This window comes from Rosa chinensis, chromosome 4 (assembly GCF_002994745.2).
Source record: "Rosa chinensis cultivar Old Blush chromosome 4, RchiOBHm-V2, whole genome shotgun sequence".
Taxonomy (NCBI): domain Eukaryota; kingdom Viridiplantae; phylum Streptophyta; class Magnoliopsida; order Rosales; family Rosaceae; genus Rosa; species Rosa chinensis.
In genome coordinates, this window is record NC_037091.1 from 13620828 (window position 1) to 13644850 (window position 24023).

General features: G+C 36.4%; 1 protein-coding gene and 2 long non-coding RNA genes across 3 annotated transcripts; 1 reads left to right on the plus strand and 2 right to left on the minus strand.

The window, feature by feature from the left end:
* Nucleotides 1-4933: 4933 nt before the first annotated feature.
* On the plus strand, nucleotides 4934-23958 carry LOC112200893 (cycloartenol synthase). The gene is made up of 18 exons (XM_040519152.1): nucleotides 4934-5469; nucleotides 5545-5736; nucleotides 17747-17836; nucleotides 18840-19034; nucleotides 19900-19984; nucleotides 20111-20277; nucleotides 20968-21156; nucleotides 21376-21489; nucleotides 21589-21716; nucleotides 21839-21956; nucleotides 22041-22139; nucleotides 22236-22292; nucleotides 22410-22456; nucleotides 22731-22874; nucleotides 22977-23154; nucleotides 23284-23358; nucleotides 23534-23617; nucleotides 23705-23958. Exons 1-18 carry the CDS (start codon nucleotides 5263-5265, stop codon nucleotides 23825-23827), a joined length of 2292 nt encoding a protein of 763 aa, XP_040375086.1. The 5' UTR covers nucleotides 4934-5262; the 3' UTR covers nucleotides 23828-23958.
* Nucleotides 6233-7646, minus strand: LOC121052955. Its single transcript, XR_005810390.1, has 2 exons — nucleotides 7120-7646; nucleotides 6233-6627 (listed from the first exon to the last, which is right to left on the minus strand). It is a non-coding gene; the product is annotated as an uncharacterized LOC121052955 (long non-coding RNA).
* Nucleotides 10304-13270, minus strand: LOC112200897. The gene is made up of 3 exons (XR_002936516.2): nucleotides 13227-13270; nucleotides 12295-12342; nucleotides 10304-10477 (listed from the first exon to the last, which is right to left on the minus strand). It is a non-coding gene; the product is annotated as an uncharacterized LOC112200897 (long non-coding RNA).
* Nucleotides 23959-24023: the final 65 nt, after the last annotated feature.

A 24023-nucleotide genomic window follows, 5' to 3' on the forward strand; every position in this document is an offset into this window, starting at 1 on the left:
CTCAGCACTAGAGCGTGCCACAGTGCTTTGTTTCTTTGTCTTCCATGAAATAGGTGCATTTCCAAGGAGCACGCAATAACCTGACACAGACCTCCTCGTGTCTCTGCATCGAGCCCAATCAGCGTCGCAAAACGCTTTCAACTCTAATGAACCCGTGGAAGGCAGCAGAATTCCTTGACCTGGTGTTTGCTTGACATACCTCAAAACCTTGTGTGCTGCCTCAAGGTGTGGTTGTCGTGGTTTGTCCATAAACTGACTCAATATATGGACAGCGTAAACAAGATCTGGTCTTGTAATGGTCAGATATATGAGCCGCCCTACAAGCCTGCGATATTGGGAAGGATCACTTAACAAACTTCCATCTGCTAGTGTGAGTGATAAACCTTGCTCAACTGGGAAATGTGAGGGCTTGGCACCAAGGAAACCTGAGTCTTCAAGGATCTCCAAGGCATATATTCTTTGACATAATGCAATTCCTTTCTTTGATCTCGCCACTTCTATTCCCAGAAAGTATTTAAGTTGCCCCATGTCTTTCAACTTAAAACAACTTGAAAGGAATTGTTTAGTCTTCAAAATGTCATCCAAGCTGTTCCCTGCCAGTATCACATCATCCACATAAACTAATAAAACTGTAAACCGTCCTTGACAGTTTCGGACGAACAGAGAGTAATCTGACCATGATTGGTGAAACCCGGCAGATTTGAGTGCACTTGAAAGTTTGATGAACCATTGTCGTGAGGCCTGCTTTAGGCCGTAAATTGATTTGTGTAATTTGCACACTCTTGTCTCCCCCTTTCGTCCGAAACCAGGAGGAAGCTGCATATAGACTTCTTCATAAAGATCACCATTCAAAAATGCATTGTTCACGTCGAGTTGGTGTAAGTGCCAACCCTTCATAGCTGCAAGGCTGAGAAGAACTCGTACTGTTGTTAACTTAGCAACAGGGGCAAATGTTTCCCTATAGTTCACGCCCTCAATCTGACTGTATCCCTTAGCGACCAATCGAGCCTTATATCTTTCAACAGACCCATCCGGGTTGAGTTTAAACTTGTAAACCCACTTGCAACCGATGGGTCGTTTGTTTGGTGGAAGGGAGACCAAACTCCAGGTATGATTAGACTGAAGAGCTTGAATCTCTTTGTGCATTGCCTCTCTCCATTGTGGACATTTAACTGCCTGCGAAAATGAGGTTGGTTCTTTTTGTATGGTGAGTTTAGTGGTAAAAGCTCGATGGTTAGGGGAAAGTCTAGTATAAGACAATACATTAGAAAGAGAGTGGGCAGTACCTTGAGGAGCCTCGTTCGTTGAAGATGATTGTGCAGGCCGAGAGGGAAGAGCAGCTTCGACGTGGAAATCTTGAAGAAATGATGGTGTTTTGGTAGGCCTGCTAGAGCGACGTATTGGTGGTGATTGGGAAGGAGGCATAGGAGCAGAAGTAGTGGGCGGTGATGAAGGGATGACAGACTCTGATGATGATTCCGTATTCAAAGGAATGATTGACTCGGATGATGTGTTAGGATTGGATGTTAGGTCAGTTGGAGGATTTATAGGAAGAGAATTTTGAGTGTCTGGTGAGATCTCATGATCAAAAGATGATGGAGCTATTTGTGGCAAGAAAATGGGATCGGGATTTGTAGAGTGTGAATGAGAAGCAGATTGAAAAGGAAAAGAATCCTCATAAAACACTACATCACGTGAAACCAAGACCTTTTGTTTCTCTAAATCATAAACTCTATATCCCTTTTTACCGTGGGGATAACCCAAGAAAATACACTTGGTGGAACGGGCATCAAATTTTGATGGTTTGTGAGGGTGTGTGGACGCAAAACACAAACATCCAAATACCCGTAGATGTAGGTAGGTGGGTGCCTTGTGAAACAACATTTCAAAAGGTGTTTTGCCTTTGAGAATTGGTGTGGGTGTCCGATTTATGAGATAAGCAGAGGTAAGAATAGCATCTCCCCAAAAAGGTTTTGGTAAATGAGCTTGGAAAAGAAGAGCGTGAGCAACATTGAGCAAATGTCTATGCTTACGCTCTGCCACACCATTTTGCTGTGGTGTGTTGACACAACTGGTTTGGTGGATTATCCCTTTTGACGCATAAAAATGGTCTATTTTAAACTCGGGACCATTGTCACTTCGCACAATCTTGACTGTTTTACCAAATTGATTTTCAACTAGTTGAATGAAGTTGACTAGGAGACTGCGTGCTTCTGACTTGTGTTTCATTAAATACACCCAAGTGCACCTAGTGTGATCGTCAACTATGGTGAGGAAATATTGTGCACCAGTGTATGTAGGAATATGGTACCCACCCCAAATATCAACATGAATTAATTCAAAAGGAGAGTCACTAGAATTAACATGCAAAGGAAAAGGCATTCTGGTTTGTTTAGCTAGAGGACATACAGAACAGTTGCTTGTATCACAAGCCTTATTTTCAAGAAAGGGAAATGATACAGAAACTTTGCTCGAAGGGTGACCGAGCCTTTGGTGCCAAAAACTTTGAGTGCGACTATGAACGGCATGACATGTTCCTTTCTTGATCAAGTCAAGGCAGTAGAGTCCTTCCCTCTCAGTTCCCGTCCCAATCATCCTCCCTGATCGTAGGTCCTGTATGAAACAAATTTGGTTGAGAAATATGGTAAGGTAAAAGGAGTCATGAGCCAATTTACTAATAGAGATCAGGTTCAAATAAAAGAATGGGACACAAAGAACATTATGGAGAACAAAATGAGGAGAGAAAACGACTTTGCCAATATGCGTGACTCATGTGGTAGTTCCATCTGGTAATTTAACGAAACGATTGGCAACAGATTTAAATGATGTACGGAGACTGGTGTGACAGACTATGTGGTCACTAGCTCCACTATCTAGTATCCATATGGTTTCTTTACCACTTTGAGAGAGGTGCAATGCTTTACCTGAGAGTTCCTCATAATTGGGAACATTACCAACTTGATTAACAGTAGTGATACCAGCCTTGTTTTTGTGGATGAGACCCAGCAATTGTTGGCAATCTTCCTGAGAGAAGGGGAAATTCATGGCAGTCTCCATCTTGTCATTGAATGAGACCGCATTGTTTGCCTTAGAGCTTCCTTGACCCTCTCCCATGATAGCCTTCCTTCTTCGACAATATTCAAAGGTATGATATCTACCATTGCAGAAAGTGCATTTGAGATGTGCACGACAATTCTTGGTAGAATGATTTGTCTTGTTACACTTCTCACACTTCACTGCTCCTTCTCCATCTTCATGTTCACGGTTGCCTCTCCTCACGGCAAACGCAGTGGCTTCTGGCTGTGCCAAGGCTTTTCCGGTGGACAACTCAGCTTGCTTCTCGTGGCGGAGTGCCATTGAATAAGCCTTGCTTACTGTAGGAAAAGGGTCCATGTTCACTACGCTGCTCCTGATTGTTGCATAGTTGTCGTTGAGGCCCATTAAGAATTTCATGGTCTTCTGCGTGTCCATGTAAGCCTTAATTTCCTTAGAAGCTTCACAAATGCAGGGAGTAATTTCGCATAGCATGTCCTTCTCATCCCATAAGCTTTTGAGTTTGGTAAAGAAAGAAGTAGCAGAACTTGTTCCTTGCTCACAATCATGAATGGCATTTTCGATATGGAACAGCTGCACTGTGTTAGTGTGAGAAAATCTCTCCTGTAACTCTTGCCACATACCTCTTGCAGTCTTGCAGTGGATGACGCTGCTGGATATTTCCTTCGACATAGAACCCAGCAGCCAAGTTTTAACCAATGTGTTGCAACGATCCCATTGTAATTGTTCTTCAACTCTCTGGGTTGATCTTTGAATGGTTCCATTGATGAAACCCTTTTTGTTTTTAATCATAAGAGCCATGCTCATAGACTGAGCCCAAGTGGTGTAATTGTCTTCCACTAAGGGCTGTGCCACGAGAACTGCTCCAGGCTGATCTGAGTGATGAATGAACAAAGGGTGATTGGAATTTTCCCATGGTTCTGGCATCTTCAGCGTAGTCGAAGTTTTGCCTTGTTCAATGACTTGGCGTTCTTCGTCCCCTGGCATGAAGGCTTTGATTTGAAAATTCTGATATGGTGTGGTTGTTCTCACGTTTTAGGTCTCAGATCATGCTTTGATACCATCAAGAGAAACAATAATTGAGGAATATTTTCTTATCATTTACTATATGAAGATACAGATTTTATACAGAGTGCACAACTACACGATCCACAATTCTAGGCCTACAATCAAGCACTTATGTATCTAAACAATTATGACAGATTACACAAATTAACCAAATCAACTCATTGACTCATTCTGATTCCTTCCTTTACTAACGCAGTAGTAGCTCCTTCCTCAAGATATCCTACTGATTGCGGTCGACATAGGTATTTCTTGGTTGCTTTTGTTGGAATTTCACCTTTTAGTTTGTAGGTCAAAGGAGAAGACAAAACTTAAATCTTGTTTACAATCAGAGAAGTTTAAGTTCTTGATTCCTTATTTTATTATAAGAAGGATTTTAATTGCACTCTCATATTCAAAGTGAAGGAATTTGAAGAGCAACAATCATAAGTCATATATAAACCAAAGAGATAAGGTACATCATTTAATTCCGATCTTCAATTCTATTTGTTTATATATTTCTATATTTATTTTTATTTTTTTGTAGTCCTAAGTTCAATTAACACTTGTAGACCTACTATCAGCAGATATAGATATGCTAAGGCAGCAGAAACAGTATGTCGTTCCCAATCATGGTTGGTTCATGGAGCAGATAAGCTCAAGTTGACATGGTACTCATGGAAATGCTTCTTTGCTTGAAGAAGAAGGAAAAGCAATAAACAACTTATAAAAGCAAGTTCACCCGTTGGATCACCTACTATTCATTGCTTTTTAGTGTATATTTTCATTCTTTGGGTCACGAAATACACTGTGCCGCGCCCATGACCCAGGGCTCGAAATACATTGTGCAGGTCACCATGGTGACCTAGAAAGTGATCAAGGGTGACCCAAGGCATGAAATACAATGTACTCATGACCCAGAGGGTAAAACACATAAAAAATAGTGAATAGTAGGTAACTTGGTGACCCACGGGTGAACTTGCTCTAACCACTAACTTACAATCACCAACTTTTCTCCTATGGTCCTACCTACAGAGTTTGATAACCTAGATGTGTACAAAAGAAATAAGTAATGCGTAACGAAAATGTATATAAATAAGCTTGTGTGATAATCTTATCATCCTCACAATCACTCACACTAAACATATTGTTTGGCCATCAAAAATGTGGAGGCTGAAGGTTTCAGAAGGAGGAAGAGATGGTAACCCATGGCTCACAAGTGTGAATAATCACATCGGGAGACAATTCTGGGAGTTCGACCCAAATCTCGGAACATCGGAAGAGCGAGCTCAGGTGGAAAAAGTACGTCTTGAGTTTCGTAACAATCGTTTTCGAACCGAACATAGTTCTGATCTATTAATGAGACTTCAAGTACGTACTAGTTCATGTATTAATGAGTAATAATTCAACATCAAAAAGCTATTTACGTTTCTGCATATGTTTTAGTTTGCAAAGGAGAAAGAAAGTGATCCAATGAAGCTACCAGTTCAGGTGAAAATAAAAAGTGAAGAAGAAATTAATGAAGAAGTAGTAACAGCCACATTGAGGAGGGGGTTGAGATTTTACTCGACTCTTCAGGCTGAGGATGGTTTTTGGCCTGGTGACTATGGTGGTCCTCTGTTTCTTCTACTTGGCTTGGTACGTACGTAAAGTTTAACCCTAGCCAGATAATATTGTTGAATTAATAAATTAGATCTTTTAGTGTATTAGGTATGGCTGTGTACGTATGTCCTTCCCAATCAATATATATATATATATATATATATATATATATAAGGAAGTAAAATTTTAAGTTTTCAATTACTGAGTGTTTTTCTTTCACCAAGAAAAAAAATCATAATATTAACAAGGAAAAATTTCAGTTTACTACCCTGATGTTTGGCCTCGACATCATGTTAGTCCCTGCCTTTTCAATTTAATCAGTAACACCCCTGTGCTTTCAATTTCCATCAACCGTGCCCAAAATTTTCTCAGGCATCCAAATTTGACGTTAAGTGCTGAGCTGACACTGACCAACTGCTGCCGTGGGCCCATTTAAAGGGATAAATTCCTATTATGACCCTAATGGGTACCCATCAGACTCCTCCCTCTTACAACTTCTATTAACCTAATTTTTTTCTAAACCCAATCTCACTTACACTCTCTGAAATCTGAATAGAGCAACAATCTATTTAGAGCAGAAGCCATAGCAAAGATCCTCACTTCCACTCTTTAACTCTCCACGTAGACAAGGTAACAATAACAAGTTGAACAAAAGCATAAAATCCTCCACCCAAATCAGTTTCCAGAAATTTTTTTTTTTCCCATTACTTTCACCACGATCCCCAACCGCCCAAGCAGACCCAGATTCCTCTACCCATTTCCCCAATTTCTACAAAGCCCCTTTCGCTTTCATCACTAAAACAAAGCTGGATTGAACACCCAGATGATCGAAAAAGAAGCCCGACGAGGCAAGATGGTCGTTGTCGGTGTCATTAATTCCTGGAAACCTTCAACCTTCATTCGTCAAGCCCTAAGAACATGAGATGTCTGCAAAATAAATTGCAATAACAGAATGACAAATTGCACAAGAGAGATAGCTAGCACAATAACAAGTCCAATTTCACACGTTAGAGCCTTGATTCATGAATTGCAGGAACAGAATGACAAATCCATACCACATTCATCGTACATATATAAATTGCAAGAACAGAATGACAAATCCATCCTCAATGTTTAAGAGGCAGAACAAAATCTCCCGTGCTTTCAAGATAGAAGAAACTCAGAAAGGCAATAGAATCAAATGCAAAACCAATAGGCAAGTGCATATATGCTATCAAATTGCAGGGCAAACAAAAATACCATAATTTGCACTTAAATTCTGAAATCAGATTATTGAAGGTTTCCAGAAACCTTAACACTCGCTCAATTAATAAAAAATGAAAACAATATTCATTTTCCCATTGTTCTTCTTTCAGCCAAGAACGTATTTTTCCAGAAAATTCAACAAAAATTAAATTAAATTAATATATGAAAATTGACCTGTCTGATCATCTAGTGCTTGAGGAATTCTCTTTACCCAGAATCTTAATAGCGAAATTGTCAACAATCTTGATGTTCCGAGCAAACTTGACCTTGGAAAAATTGGCCTCCCCTAGAGCCCAACCCAGATCATACCGCGGGACAGGAATCCAAATCGAGTTGCTCCACTGCTCCTTGTCGCCATCTCCGGCAAATTTCTATATCCACACCCCTTTCTCTCTTGCACGGCTGCCAAACTTGAGACTTGTCCTCTTCGTTGTGGGAGTCAGCAGAGCGAGCGACAGCCTCGAGCTCCTCCTTATCCTCTTCCTCGTTGATCGGCTCCTCCTTATCTGAATTGGATAGGGCTTCGTCGGAAGAGACTTGGGGATTCGGGGCTTATGCCATGGATTCTGAGATCGAGGGTTTGCAGGAAACGCCGATGGGCATGGTTGGGAGATCTGAATTGTGGTTCTCATTAGTTTGGAGAGAACCCATTAACCAGCGATGTGGGTACCAAAATTGATTTTTTTTCCTCTGAGTTTTGGATGAAAATTAAATGAAATGTCAAATTTACCCCTTTTTATAGGCCCACTCGTTGAATTTGTCGCTTCCATGTCATCAACTAACGTCTGAATTGGATGCCATAAAAAAATTTGGGCATGGCTGATTGAAATTGAAAGTACAGGAGTGTTGCTGATCAAATTGAAAGGGGAGGGACTAACATGATGTGGGGTGCAAAGTACAGGGTGCTAAACTGAAATTTTTCCTATTAACAATCATATGCACGGTCCGTCTTGCAAAGAGAGATACTAAAAGATGTGCAACCGTGTGCTTTCATTCTTAAGGGTAGGACAGAGTATTGATACTCTCCTCACGTAACCCCAAATTAACCACTTTAGCAACAAAAAATGTGAGGTTTTATCAAATCTCTTGATACTAATTAGAGTAATCCAAAAACTTATATATCTTATATTATTATGTCTCTTTTTTTATTGTGGGACTTCCATGTTTCATATTTTTAGCTTGTAACTCACATAACCCCAACAACCCTAAGATTCAAAATAAAATAAAAAGAATAATTAGATTACTCGAGGTTTTGTATCTTGGACTTCTATTGACAACAAAATTTTAATTATTGTCATCTCAGATGCAGACTTAGGGCACGTTTACTTACTTGGAAGGAAATAGAATGATTACGGGGTAAAAACATTCATGCGTTTACTAACACATAAAGCAATCGGAATGATTCTGGGTAAAAGAATTCCTGCGTTTACTAACACATAAAGGAATCAGAATGGATGTAGGTCTCATCTCCTTATTAGGAGTCGATTCCTGAATACTCAGGAATTCGATTACGAAGGGGAAAGATGGGTTTAGGAATCATTCCTCCGGAATCAATACCGATTCATTTCTTCTCCCATTCCACTTGTCTCCGATTCATGATTATTTTCAATTTTAAATAAGTAAACGTGTCATTAATTATTCCAAAACTTAAGCTATTAGTAAAATGATCAACAATATGTATCTCAAAATATCATTGATATTCAATCCACGCAGCCAGTGTTGAAAGGATTTGCTTGAACTATTGATCTTAATAGATTGTAGATTAACTCTAGCTTGTAAGAATTATGCCTCGAGTCATTGACATGTATATGCCATGAAATTAAATGGAATCATTTCATGCATACATATATACACAAGTAAATGAATCATTCATTTTCATCCTTTATATATATATATATATATATATATATATATATATATATATATATGGTCCCCCTTTTTGTCAAATGCATACATTTAACGTCGTAATCATTTTTAATCAAAATTATATATATGGGTATAATTTGTACGATGAAAAATAAGGTATTTATCACATAGTTTCTTATCGATCAATGTTTACAAATAAAAAGCAAACCCTTTTTTTGTTCCTTTTATATATGATCCCAACACATAATATATGGATGAACTCTATATATCGTAGTCACGAGAGAACCGTAGCAAAACATCTCAACCAAGGGTAAGACCGTCTTTCCAACCCTCAGGAACTGTTCCCTAATGTAGCCCTTAGGAACAGTGGCACAGTGGAACTCAACTTTCGTATATAGTAAATATTAATCTTTATCAATATTTGTGTATTATATGTTATATATATATACCATAATACCAACCAAATGTTTGTTTGTATGTATGATTAATACCAATACTATATAATTTTATGAAAGAAACATTTCATAAAAGAAACTAGCAAATGAATGTATATTTTAGTAAAACTTAACATTCTCTTAACTAACCATTCACTTATTCGATATAATTGTACATATGAATAAACCATCTCCGATTTATTAAGTTTTTTATTTATGATAATAATTATTAATAGTGTTTTAAAATGGTTCGAATAATGAAAACAATGCATAATTAAGGACAAATTTTGGATGAGCTCATTCAAGTTGCATACGTGTTGTTTTCCTATGAAGCTAGTTTTCTACTACAAACTTGATCGAGAGCAACGTAAATAAATTAAAATGAAATTAAAAATTATTGCATGTCTGCAGAGATGTATAATTCCCATGATGCAACATTTGCCCTAACACTCGATATTAGTACTTCTCCTGAGCTCTCAACTTAGAATAGAAACCGTAGCTAAACATAAAGCTCTGGGATTTAAAATAATCTCTATATTTTGTTGTTACGTTACAAGATCGAACAATCATAACAGTAAAAACCCAGAATTCGCCCACCTAATTACTTTGCTAATGACGAATCAAAAGCAAACAACTGGAAAAGAAAGACATAGTCAAAGACAATTGGAAAGAAGGAACAAAAGCAAAACCCCGATTATCTGCCACAATTACCTTGATCCAAATCCAAATTCACAAATCGCAAGCAACAGCTCCTCTCTGCGCTAATAACTGTGGATCAACAAACAAACCAAAGCAGTACTCTTCGCTCTGAGAGAGATCCAAAAGCGTTTTGGGGGCAAATATTGAGAAGGATCGGTTTACTGTTACGGGATGAAACGCATATAGTCTAGAAGGACCGGTTCACTGTTTTGGGGCTCTGATGATGTTGAGACGCATATAGTGAGATCTTTTTCTTTTTTAGAGGATTGATGTCTATCTCTTTTGGGGGCAAATCCAGAAAATCACTGTATTAATATTCAACAGTACCAGAAACATTTTACTTTTATATATGTACTAGGCAATTCCTCCCGCGTGATGCCGCAGGTTTGTTTGCTTGCTAATGATGAACGCTTTGACGCTCATGTCACGTCGAGGTACTGATCGACTCAACGTTTGAATTAACAGGCACATAATTTCAATCACAAACCCAGATCCAAAGCCGTTCGTTTCTCCTTTGCTCAATCACCAGTCTGCTGCAAATTGAAGCAAAATCAATTCTCATGAGAAAAAAAAATTACTTGAACACATAAAAGAGCAATTAGCACGACAAAGTCACAAACATTCTCACTAACCAAAAAGAGGGGAAAAAGTAAGAATAATATTGTGCTATAAAATTTAAAGTAATCAAAACCAAACTAACAATCTTTTAAAGAGGCCTCAATTCCGGGATCTTAGCTTTGGCTCTTCATATTTTGGGCTGTTTTCACTTTCGTCGTATAAAAAAAAATATATGTATATATATGTATATAGGTATGTGGTGTTACTTAACTTTTTGTACCATATGTACTTAGTCAATGTTCATTTTAGGATTTAATAGTATGATTAAAAAATGTCATGTCTTCATTTTGTTGGTGATATAATTATGTCTTTGGCAATTTACTAATGAATTTTAAAATCCCTTATAATTTATGATGCTGTCGAAGTAAACACAGTTTGACTGTGCGTATAATTTAAGTTTAATATTTCCCCTTTCCCTCCTTATGGGGGCGGATCCGTGGCATCATAAATTATAGTTAAAATCATACTTCAATTACCAACCATTAGATTAAAAGACTATCAATGGATGAGATTAGTCATACAGAATAATATATCATTACCTATTATTTTAATTTCTTTTTAATTAATTAATCAAATCTATTTATTATGATTTAATAAAAATCAATAATTGCTATTCTTATTTGGAATACAATTAAGGAATCAAATCTTTCAATTGTTTTCCTATTGAAACTCATCAAAAAGAAAAAGAAATCGATCAGATGAGGCTTTTGATGAACTAAATGAAAACTTTAACAAACTAAATGAACATGAAAGAATTTTACACAACGTCAACTAGATATCATGAGACCTGATGTTTATCATCAACAAATGGCATGAACTGTACAATATTTAGAGCAAACAGAAAAAAAAAATTAAGGGTAACCTATTGGAAATATGCAATGAAAATATGATGACTCTTGATTTTGCTCTGTCATCTTGATGAAGAAAAGGTGAGAAAGAGCTAGAGAATTCAATCAGTTTTCATCATGCTTTGTCAAACGCCTCATCAGTTCTTTTTTGAGCAGTAGATGAGTTTCAATAGGAAAACAATTGAAAGATTTGATTCCTTAATTGTATTCCAAATCAGAATAGCAATTATTGATTTTTATTAAGTCATAATAAATAGATTTGATTAATTAATTAAAAAGAAAAGAAAAGAAAACAAAATAATAGGTAATGATATATTCTTTATGACTAATCTCATCCATTGATAATCTTTTAATCTAATGATTGGTAATTGAAGTATAATTTTAACTATAATTTGTGATGCCACGGATCCGCCCCCTTTCATTATAATTCATAAATATTTTCATTTACACATCTTCATATTTTACGGTAATGAAAGTATTCACCTAATAATTTTTACTATCATTCTGCATTCCATTCACCTAACTTTTGAGCTTTAAGTGTGCAAATTTGTTGAAATTGCCCTAGCAGGAAATATTTTAGTATTGATTATGTTACTTATAGTTCACAGTTCAAACCCTGCATTTACTATATAAAATATTAAAACATTATCCTTGATAATGATAATGTATAAATCAATTTATAAACTCATAACATTAGTTGAATCTAACAGATTGAGAATAAACAGATTAATAATAACTTAATAATTAACTGCTCCTGCAACCTAACAACAGAATAATTTCAACTCTTATACAAATGAACAATAAACAACTTCACATAGAACCAAGGTCTATTCACACAGAGATCAATACTTGCAATTAGAATAACACTATCTAAACATTTGTACCTGAACTCAAAATACTTGGAAAATTTAACAGCTCACAGTTCCTGATATCTGTAGAACAAAAACAAACAATTACCTATTACAGCTATATACATAACAGCACAAAAACATAACATTTGCAGAAACAAAGTAGTCTGTGAATTTCATGTCATATTGTCATTATATAGAGTTCTCTCCCATTTAAAGTTTCAAAGGGCATCATTATACCTGGTTACAAAATTTACATCACTTTAGGAGACTTTCAATTATTGAAAAACTTACCTTACTTGATTTCTTTGGTCAGCCATTTTCAAAAGAAACAAAGTTTTTTTTTTTTGGGTGTGGGGGGGGTCCGTTTTCTAGTGAAGTGTAGGGTTTGAAAAGTAACATAATCAATACTAAATGTAGTGGATACTCCGAGGCAGTTATTGGTTTCTTATGAAAAATAATCCATCTCCCCAACCAAAATTGCACACATGGATGGCCGATTTTTCAAGTCATGTTTTATGTTGATCACAATATAAAACAGACATCGTAGTTTCCCAAAAAAGAAAAAACAAAAAAAAAAACAAAAGAAAAGTATGAATTAGACCACATATGCTGCAAATTTTCTGAATATGATTTCTTTGAGAAGCAGAATATCAAGGTTTCTCAAAAAACATTTACATCATTTAAACTTTGTAGTCCTTGAAATCCAGAAAAACGAACGTATTGATATGTGCTAACATTGTCCATAGATCACTCAATATCAGTAGTCAACATCAATCAATCAACTAATAAAAGTTATCTTCTACACTTACCGACTCACAAAAATTGATAAGAAACCATATTGGATGCAAGCTTACAGAAAAATCATGTTATTGCTGATAACTATACTAATAATCACTCCTCAGAACGTTAATTAATTTCACCCAATGGGAATTACAGATACCAACAATGACACATTAATTCCATACCTGTATAAGAATAGAACACCAAACCAATACCAAATAACAAATATGTCAATCGAAATACTAAAACAAAAAGAGTTAAAATTACTGTCCTACTCACTATCGCCCCCATCTTCTTGTCAACTGTAAATCTGTAATACAAAACGGCACAATCTAATTGAGTCTTGTTTAACAAATCCAATATACAACTACTTAATAGTATCAGAAAAGAAGAAGAAGAAGAACCAAAAATCAGATTCGACCATCTAAGATTCTGAATAAAGCTATTCAAACACTTCTTTGATGTCAATCACTCTGGTACAGACCGAAAATAAAAAACTTACCTTCAATCACTGAAATCCCAAACCCAGCAACACTTCTTCTGTTTTCTGCAACGGAAGATACTTCGCTGACCATACCTGGTCAGCTTTGGCTAACCATACCTGGTCAGCTTTAGCTGACCATAACCACTAAGTGGGAGACACGTGTCCCCCTAAGCCAATTAAGCCTTCTACATGCGCTCGATCCCGTCGGTGGCGCTGTGCTTCATGACGGGGATGGAGGTGGAGGAAGCAAGCATAATACTGTTGCGAAGCAGGGTAGTACCCCGGAGGAGGATTTGCCGTTGCTGGAGACGTGCCGTTACCGGAGACAAGGAGATATCTCGATCCATTGTGTAGACTTTGATTGAGAGGGTGGGTGAGGCGGTGGTGACTGGAAACCGGCGATAGGGAGTGGAGAAGGGATTGAAGATTAAGGAGGAGGAGGAATGAGGTTTGGGGATGGTCAGCTTGGTCGGGGTGAGCAGCCGATAGGGAATGGAGAAGAGAGAAGGAGAACAGGAGAGGAAGAAGGAGAACAGAAAGAGAGGGGCCCAAAAATACACATGTTGGACCCTAAGTGGCGTTGGTCAGGACGGGCTGCCCATGCCTGGTCAACCAAGTATTGTCCTTCTGCAACCCAATTTCAAAAAACAATACAAACAATCAATAACCAACAATATAGACCCCTTGGCTTTATTCAGAATCTTAGTTAAATGAAAATAATAAAGCACAACTACATCAATTGAATGAAAAAATTACAGCAATATTGAACAAAAAAAACAGCACTGATTATATGTGTAACCCAGCAGAAACAAAAACAAAAACACGACCTTCAAACCTTCAATCCTTACTCATATCCATAACAACCAATCACTCTATATTGCTATCAATTTTATCATTATTTTCAATAATACATACAGTTAACAATTGAAAATCAAAACCTTACCTTCAACCGCTCCAAATCAATCACTGAAATGCCAAACCCAGCAACACTTCTTTTGTTTTCTGCAACCTAATTTCAAAGAACAATACAGACAATCAATAACCATCACTATAGACCTTTGGTTTATGATGAAAAGAGCAGATGTTACTTATATGAAAATAATGAAACACAACTACATCAATTGAATGAAAATATTACAGGAATATTGAAAAAAAAAAAAGAAAAAGGGCACTCATTATATGTATGACCATAACAACCAATCATTCTATGTTGCTATCAATTTTATCATTATTTTCACTAATACATTAAAACAAAAACACACTTCACTTTATAATGCCATATTTCTATATTCTATAAGCATAGATCATCATCCAATTGACTTAATGTGATAAATCAACATTCATCTGCTAAAGAGTTTCTGAATACAAAATATCCAAAGTTTCTAAGAAAACAAACTCAATAGTGGTATGAATTAAGCTGGTTGTGAAGCAGCCATCACCCTAAGCTCTTTCCAACACCTGAATTTAGGTAATAGTGTTAGTCATTCAGAAACCAAAAGCTTCATAGATGGGAATAAGCGTAAAAAAAAAAAAAAAATTGGAAGTGCTTAATTCCTGATACTTCACAATTACACCAAAACCAAACTTCATATCATTCTCATCCATTTCAGCTAATTTTCATAATGAAACCTCTCATAGCATTAAACCTCCTTTGATGCCAAAACCATGACCTCTGACGCTCATACTTGATCTACCTAAATATATGCCTTTTCCTGAAACACAAATACTAAATGCTCATAGTATAGCATACCCTGGCCAACTCTCTTGTTTGTTTCAATAGGCATATCCCAGGATACAGGGTGAGTCAAGCATTACTCATTGCGAGCTTCATAATGGGGCAAAACCCAGATAAAAAAGTCTATGCACAATTGTATTTAAGCTACAGTTTGGACTCATATACTTAACAACCATATCCAAAATCTTCAGAAATCCATATCAGAAATAGGAAATAGTTAATGTTAATATTATTTCTTTGCTCCATTTTTTTGCAATTTTTCTTCCTAGGTGTACACAGACACAACAAAACCAATTAACCATAGTAATTCAAGTACCCAACAAAGATCTCAAGAAGAAAAAAAGAAGAAACAGAGTCTCAACAACATAAAAACAAATATGATTTCAAAGCTAAAAACAACAAATAATCAAGTGAGAATTATAGTATATAAAAATTGAAACAACAATATCAAAAAGACAATTTTGTTAAAGATCAAACCTGCTCTATTTCACTGGAGCACAACTTTCTCTTCTCAGATTTCTCCCAAAACCTGAGTTTCAGAGCTGTTCAAAAAGAAAAATAAAGATTATCATACAGTACAGACTTCAACCAGCCAAACAATTGAATTGAATTTGTTTCAACTAAAAAAAAGGGAAAAATAAGAACATGTTTACTAATTTGAATTCAATTGAATTAAATAAAAGCTCAATAGCAGTGAAATTCGAACATACACCCGTGTTGACTTGAATAACAATGAAATTCTTCGCGTTTCCCTCTTCTTTTTCTTCCTCTTCTTCTCCTTCTCCTTCTCCTTTTTCTTCTTCTTCTTTTCTACTTCTTTTCTTCTGTTTCAACAAAATCCCAAGAGTCGATGTCAGTGTACAGATGTTGCTACAGAAGATACAATCAATACAGATCATCCGAATGATCAATCATCCGAACACTAGATTAAGAAAAAAGAAAAACTCACCAACGATGAACAAAAAGCCAAACCATCAAACCCAAAAAGTGAAATCGCCTTCCGCAAGAGAGCGTTTTGAAAGATCTATAATTGAAGAAACTGAACAAACCAAGACGGCAAGAGCGCATCGGCCAACAACCCTATCTAACAACACCAAAACTGTAATTGAGAATAAAAAACCCATATCCCTCTCCCACTTCTTTCTCTGTGTGCCTCTCTGATCAGTCTCGGATGAAGAGCAACTAACGTCTTGCTGAGATGATGAGATGAATTCTTTATCTTTCCTGAATCTCACTAATCCTGTTCATGGTTCTTTGGATCGTTCTTGAACCCTCTCACAGAAGCCGTACAGCTGTAGGGGTAGAGAGCGAGAGACAGAAAATATCCAGAGCTGTAAAGGTGGCTTTTTAACTTAGACTGAATGGCAGGGATGTAACTTAAGGAAAAAAGGAGGGAAAAGCGTCAGTTTACTGTTCACTAAAATGAACATTTTTTTTTTTTGAAAGGGGTTTGGAACTCAGCCTAGCTGGGAGGCTCAGCCCCACGCCTATTAATATTATTCATGAGCAAAAAAGAGTACACCGGGGAGCACATATGGCCTAAGCCCCGTGAATTACAACAATAATCTGCATAGAGAACGTCCCGAATGATAACAGGATTTTCATCTAATCATAGTTTATTTAAATAGTCAACACTAACAAGGTGTGCTAACCTGTTGGTGACACCATTTGCTTCCCTATATACATGATGGATTTGAAAGGAAGCAAAGCTGCAAATGTACCTCTCACAGTCTTCCAAAATCCGCCCAATATCAGATAAATCCTCCTCATCCCTATTGCGGGCGTAGACAAGACTAGCACAATCTGTTTCAAACTCCACATCCAACCAACCTTGATGGATCGCTAACAGCATACCTGCCCGCATAGCCTCAGCTTCCATGTGAATCGCAGAAGATGCAGAAGGGAAAGGCCTTGCAAGAGCAGCTACACAACGACCTTGGTCATCACGATTCACGACCTACTGCACCTATTCTGCCCACATTCAAATCCGCAATGAAAGCACCGTCAGTATTGAACTTCAGACGCCCAGACGGAGGACACTGCCAGTAGGACACAGGTCTCCTCTGTTTACTCTTAGACATCGGTCTGGCCTTCCTATATTCCTCCAAATATTTGCAAGCCCCGTCTTATCATGTTCAAAGGGTCATACACTCATACACCCCATTCTTCCAAACAATCTTATTTCTTTCTGTCCATAAAACCCAAAGAAGTACGAGAAATAATTCTAGATCATAACCATGCAAAGAGTCAAACATGAACCTGATCCAATCACTCAAGTTGATAGTTGCATAGTCCGTTGTATTGATCTTGAGTGGAGAATAATACCAAAACAGTTTGACCACTGAGCAATCCATGAATAAGTGGAGAATAATAAAATGAACACTTCTTATGAACAAGATGGGTTGTGTACTTGTGTTACATGCACAGAGATTAATTAAGTTAATTAAGCAATTAATAATTATAATAATATTGGTGCCGTGGCGTAGGTTATTGGATTATCTGTAACAGGGGCCCTTGATGCAATCTTGCCACACGAACATTCAAAGGAGATCCGCCGCTATCTTTATAACCATCAGGTATTGCATCATATCACGTCATTCTTTCCATTTTCAACTTCTTGAAGTTTGATAATGTACTTTTCAAATGCTACCTGCCATAATATTACATAAGGGGGGCAGTTTAGTTTCCTTTTAAGAGAAACAAACAAAGCTTTCAGCCATTTAGTTGGAACTAGATAATTATTAATAAATCATATAGAAATGAGCTGCCAAATCCATTCAATTGACTTTCGATTGGAAATTGTACTAGTCCATATCCAGTAGTGTTTAATTTATTTGGAGCTGTATATATTACGTTAAACCAAACGTTTAAGCTACACTCAATTCGCGCAATCTGTAATTTTATTTGCATGGAATATTAATTAGTATCGATTCATAATCCATTTTAATTTGATGTTGTTGGTAGTATGTACTATATATGGCCAATATGTTGTTGGCCAGTATTGATGTTATACTAATTATTATAGTACCTTGCACCTCTTTTGATAACTTAGCCAAGTGCTAAAAAGCGATTTGCTATATTCTAATTGTTTCTAGTCAGTGGTTTTCGATCAATATAATACCTTTTTTTTCTTTTTTCTTTTTGAGAATGATCAGTATAAGCACTTAAATAGCAAAAACTATTTAAAAAAAAAAATTGTGTTGCCATAATATCTTCTTTCAGAATGATTGATGACGTCTCAAATTCAAACTTTTTCTCCCCCTCATAGTCAAACAAATTAGTGTACTTTGTAAAGGGTTAAGGACAGCCGCACAGGTTTCTACTTACAAAAAAAAAAAAAAAAATCAAACAAATTAACTTACTTAATTTGTAAAGGGTGTTTTTAAGTTTATAAAAGTTTTTGTTGTTATTATATATTTGAAACATTTCAAGTGTATATACTTGCATTTGTTGTACCTTCAATAAGTAATTAGTACGTGCATATAATTAACCAAAAGGTGCTTCTAAGAAAACCTTAATAATTGGTTTGGATTAACACGTACTCCCATCATGTAATTGCAACTAATGAATTGCATGCAGAACAAAGATGGAGGTTGGGGACTGCATATAGAAGGGCGAAGCACAATGTTTTGTACAGCTCTGTCCTATGTGAGTTTGAGATTGCTCGGAGAGGAGATGGACGGCGGTGATGGCGCCATGGAGAAGGGAAGAAAATGGATTCTTCACCGTGGAGGAGTTACTAACATCCCATCATGGGGAAAGATGTGGCTCTCAGTAAGCTTCAGCACCTAAACCTTAAGATGAAATCTCTGCAGATCAATATTCGAATTGCTAGCATTTGGCATTGCCCGCCCTTTTGCCCTACAATAATTTGGCCCTAAACCCTAATTTATAATATAACAATTACTTCATTATTAATGTGGTCTTGATATGCATGTATCATTTGTTTAGTGAAACCCGTGTGGTCCTATTTATTAATCAAATTGACATTATAATTCAGAGACAAGCCTAAGCAATAAACAAAGAAAATAGGCTGGAATGTCAATATTTGAATTAATTTAATCAACCTTTATTAATTTTTTCGTTACTCTATCTTTATGGCTACAAAGTACATATTAAACTTATTTTAAAAATGATTAAGGACAACTCAAGCTCAAACTTGTGTAGTTTAATATATATATATATATATATATATATATATCTGATATTGCTATATATTATATGTTAAAGTTACTATACATGGTGGCGGCAGCTCTATAATACAACATTAACTACGGATTTGAGTTACTAACGAGTAGCTAGCTAGTAGTAATTAGTGTAATGTATTATCAAAGTGTGTTATCACTCAAGTTCACGTATGTAATTAGCTTAAATTCTGTATGGCAATACTTGTAGTTAGGGATTTGGTTCAAATGTAACATGATGGAGTTTGTAGCTCCATATAGTAAGTATATATATAATATATTCATCTTGACACTCAGGCTCAGAGTTTGAATTCCCGTCTAGTTTACCGTCTCCATTAAATATAATGAACTTGTCGAACACTCTATCGATCTTTACCTCTCATTGCTAGGAATGAAAGTCGATCACTGGGACACTATTTTGCTAGTTAGTTTAACTAAGAATTTATGCATGGCAGGTACTTGGTGTATATGAATGGGACGGTAACAATCCACTGCCTCCTGAATTGTGGCTTCTACCGTACTTTCTCCCAGTACACCCAGGTTTAGTTTTCTTCCATACATATACTTGAGGCATTATCATTCATGTGTTACTTTATCCCAATAATAAAATGGATTAGCTTTTATTATTCATATTTATATGGGGGATTGATTGATAGTATGGTGCAGGTCGAATGTGGTGTCACTGTAGGATGGTGTACCTGCCTATGTCATATTTATACGGCAACAGATTTGTTGGTCCCATCAACGGCCTTGATTTATCCCTCAGAAGAGAGCTTTATACCCTTCCCTATCACCTGATTGATTGGGATGAAGCAAGAAATCTATGCGCCAAGGTACGCCTACTACTTAAATTGGGGTTGTCTATAGTTCTTGGATGTTTATCATACACTCATTTATATTTAATTGAACTAAAATTACAATTTAATTGAACCAAATTTACAACATTGACAACAAAGTTATCACATTTACATATAATTGAACCAAGTTACCACATCGACAACAATTTGTTCATAAACTTGTAAACATATCGTAGGTGAAGTAATTACCTTTAATAGAACTAAAATTACCCAAAATTGTTGTCAAATCTGTAAATGAGTGTATCATATACATGCAGGTACTGTAGAATTTCCCACTTAAATTACTGGGAAAAATAATTGCAATGAGATAACATTCCAGGCTTTGCTAATTGTGTTCTGGTAGATTAAAATATATCTTCTGGATTCAGTAGTTGTTTAATAGGGTATATACTAGAGTTCTAGTTTCGTGAGGTCTAAGGGAGTGAACCTCCATAAGGACAAAGTATGGTGAACTAATTAGGTTAGGTCTAGATAATTGGAATATTCTTGTTGGAGAATTAATGTAAGGTTTTATTAGCTCAAATACTAATAATTGTTGTAATGGTTTAGTTGGATAAATTAATTTGAGGTATTTCTCAGTTGGAAAGCCAATTTATGACATTCATACATTTCAATTTATTCCAGCTAAGGTAAACTAAAACAATATTCCTCGTAAAAAATCTGCAGGAGGATTTGTATTACCCACATCCCATTTTACAGGACGTGTTGTGGGGCTGTCTTCATAAGGTTGGGGAACCTCTTCTCATGAGATGGCCATTGTCTAACCTCAGGCAAAAAGCTCTCACCACTGTAATGGACCACATACACTATGAGGATGAAAACACTCAGTATATCTGCATTGGACCTGTCAATAAGGTTTTATCATTTAACTAACACTATTTACTAATGTTATAATTAAAAAAAAGATGGTTAATTTGTCTAACATGTTACGCTACCGGAGATGATTTTACTAATCTACAGTTCTGGAATGGTTGAATTTGTAATGACCAAGAGTGATGAACTATGTCAAATATGTAAGTATATATGCCCTGAGATTTTGAAGAACAAAGGCTGATGGTGATCAAAAACATGCAGGTACTAAACATGATTTGTTGTTGGGTGGAGGATCCGAATTCAGAAGCATACAAGTGTCATCTTTCAAGAATCAAAGATTATCTATGGGTTGCAGAAGATGGAATGAAAATGCAGGTTAATAATCCTGAATTCAATAATATTAATGAATTATTATTTTCCTATAGATTCAGAAGATAATGTGAGTAATTAAACATTTTGGTGATGCATACATAGGGATATAATGGATCTCAGTGCTGGGATGTTGCTTTGGCTGTTCAAGCAATCCTTTCTACCAACCTTGTGAATGAATATGGTTCTGTGCTTAAGAAGGCGCACTATTTCATCAAAAATACGCAAGTACTGTATTCATAATGAAACTCAAACTTGTGCTTTTAGGTACACACACACACACACACACATTATATGTTTGTCGTTAGCTTCCATTAATTGGGTTTTGGTGTGATAAATCACTTAAATAGGTTAGGAGAGACAGCTATGGCAATCTTAGTTACTGGTACCGTCACATTTCTAAGGGCGGATGGCCCTTCTCCACTCCAGACAATGGTTGGCCTGTCTCAGATTGTACAGCTGAAGGTTTGAAGGTACATACGTAACAATTGTTGCTCCATCAATATCTGATGAATATGATTTTTTTTGGTAGCTTAACACCATCTAGCTAATTGCAGGCAGCACTCTTATTATCACGTATGCCCTGCGAAATTGTGGGAGACGCCATAGCAGCTGATCAACTGCATGATGCTGTTAATGTAGTACTATCCTTACAGGTACAACTTGACCTTGTGACATCTTACAGTACAATCGCAAAATATTTATGTAATCACAAGAGCAATGACATGTATTTTATTTCTTTGACTCAACAGAACAGCAATGGAGGGTTTGCTTCATATGAACTCACAAGATCCTATGCCTGGTTGGAGGTGATGAATGATTAATTCTTGGTTTTTAATCTGGTATTTGAAGTATATATGCTAACCAAGTGTGGATAATTGGTTTTTAATTTTGGGAAAACCTAACTCTCCTTTCAATATCAACAGATGATCAATCCAGCTGAAACATTTGGAGATATCATTATTGATTATCAGTAAGAACAAAAAATAGTACCTCATTGCTTTCCCAAAACAAAGTAGTTGTGTTCAATTTGCAAATTAAAGAACAACCACACACACACACACACACATATAATACCAGAGTCACTGAATTTGATAACCAATGGGTTTGAGAGTGAGTCCAAATTTGAATTAAATGAAATGCTCTCACATCATTCGGTAAACAAATTTGGTGACGTGCGCTAACATATTACATTTGTACAAGTAATGATACAAAAAGTCCTTACCTGCCCTTATGAATACATGCAGGTACGTGGAATGCACATCAGCAGCAGTTGAAGGCCTTAATGCATTCATGAAATTATATCCAGGGCATCGGAATAAAGAAATAGAAGCATGTATTGCAAAGGCAGTTCAGTTCATCGAGAGCATACAACTGCCTGATGGCTCATGGTTAAATTTGTTTCTAACCATTTTATGATTATATGATTTTGAAATGCTAACATCAAAAATGGACTTATAAACATGAACTGAGCTTAATACTTCAAGTTCCAGGTATGGGTCTTGGGGAGTTTGCTACACCTATGGAACATGGTTTGGAATAAAGGGGTTAATGGCTAGTGGCAAGACCTATCAGACAAGTATTAGCATTAGAAGAGCATGTCATTTCTTGCTATCTAAGCAACTCGATTCAGGTGGCTGGGGAGAGAGCTTTCTTTCATGCCAAAACAAGGTAAAGGAGCGTTTTGAATTTACTAGCTATCTGTGTTCAGCTTTTTCTTTACCTTCTCCTCTGTTCAGCATTTTCGGAAACCATATATGATGTTTTTGAATGATATCTCTGATATGGTTGAATAAATAGGTATACACAAATCTCGAAGGGAACAAACCACATATAGTAAACACTGCATGGGCTATGTTGGCTCTAATTGAAGCAGTGACAATATGTGTTTTTTCATAACAGATTTAAAGCTAGGCCAACATGACGCGAATTTTATTGTACTAATTAACGATTCCTAACTGTTGATCTGATAGCATATCCATGTTTCCCTAGAAATGGTAGCAATACACTCATTTGTGTCCTTTTCTTTCCACAATTTTGAGACTTCTAGGGTGGAAGGAATCCTATCCCCTTGCATCAAGCAGCAAAGGTATTGATTAATTCACAGATGGAAAATGGAGATTTCCCACAACAGGTATTTGTTATTGTAAATACTGTACAAGGTTTCAGAGGCATAACATTACAATTTACAACCTTGGACTTGCTATGTTTATTTCAACAGCAAATCATGGGAGTCTTCAACAAAAATTGCATGATTAGTTACTCCGCCTACAGAAATATCTTTCCCATCTGGGCACTTGGAGTTGGAGAGTATCGAAACCGGGTACTGGTACTTCACAAATGATTCAATAAAAGAAAATAAGTGTGTAATCTACATGAGATATTACAGTTGTGGGAATAAAACTGTGCTAATCTACAGTGTATTTCTGGTTGTGCAAATTTGATTGTGTTTATCAAGACCATTTTCAGGAATAAGTAGTTGGGACCAAACTATATCACAGTTTACAACTGTATTATACAGATGATGTGAAATCTTCAAT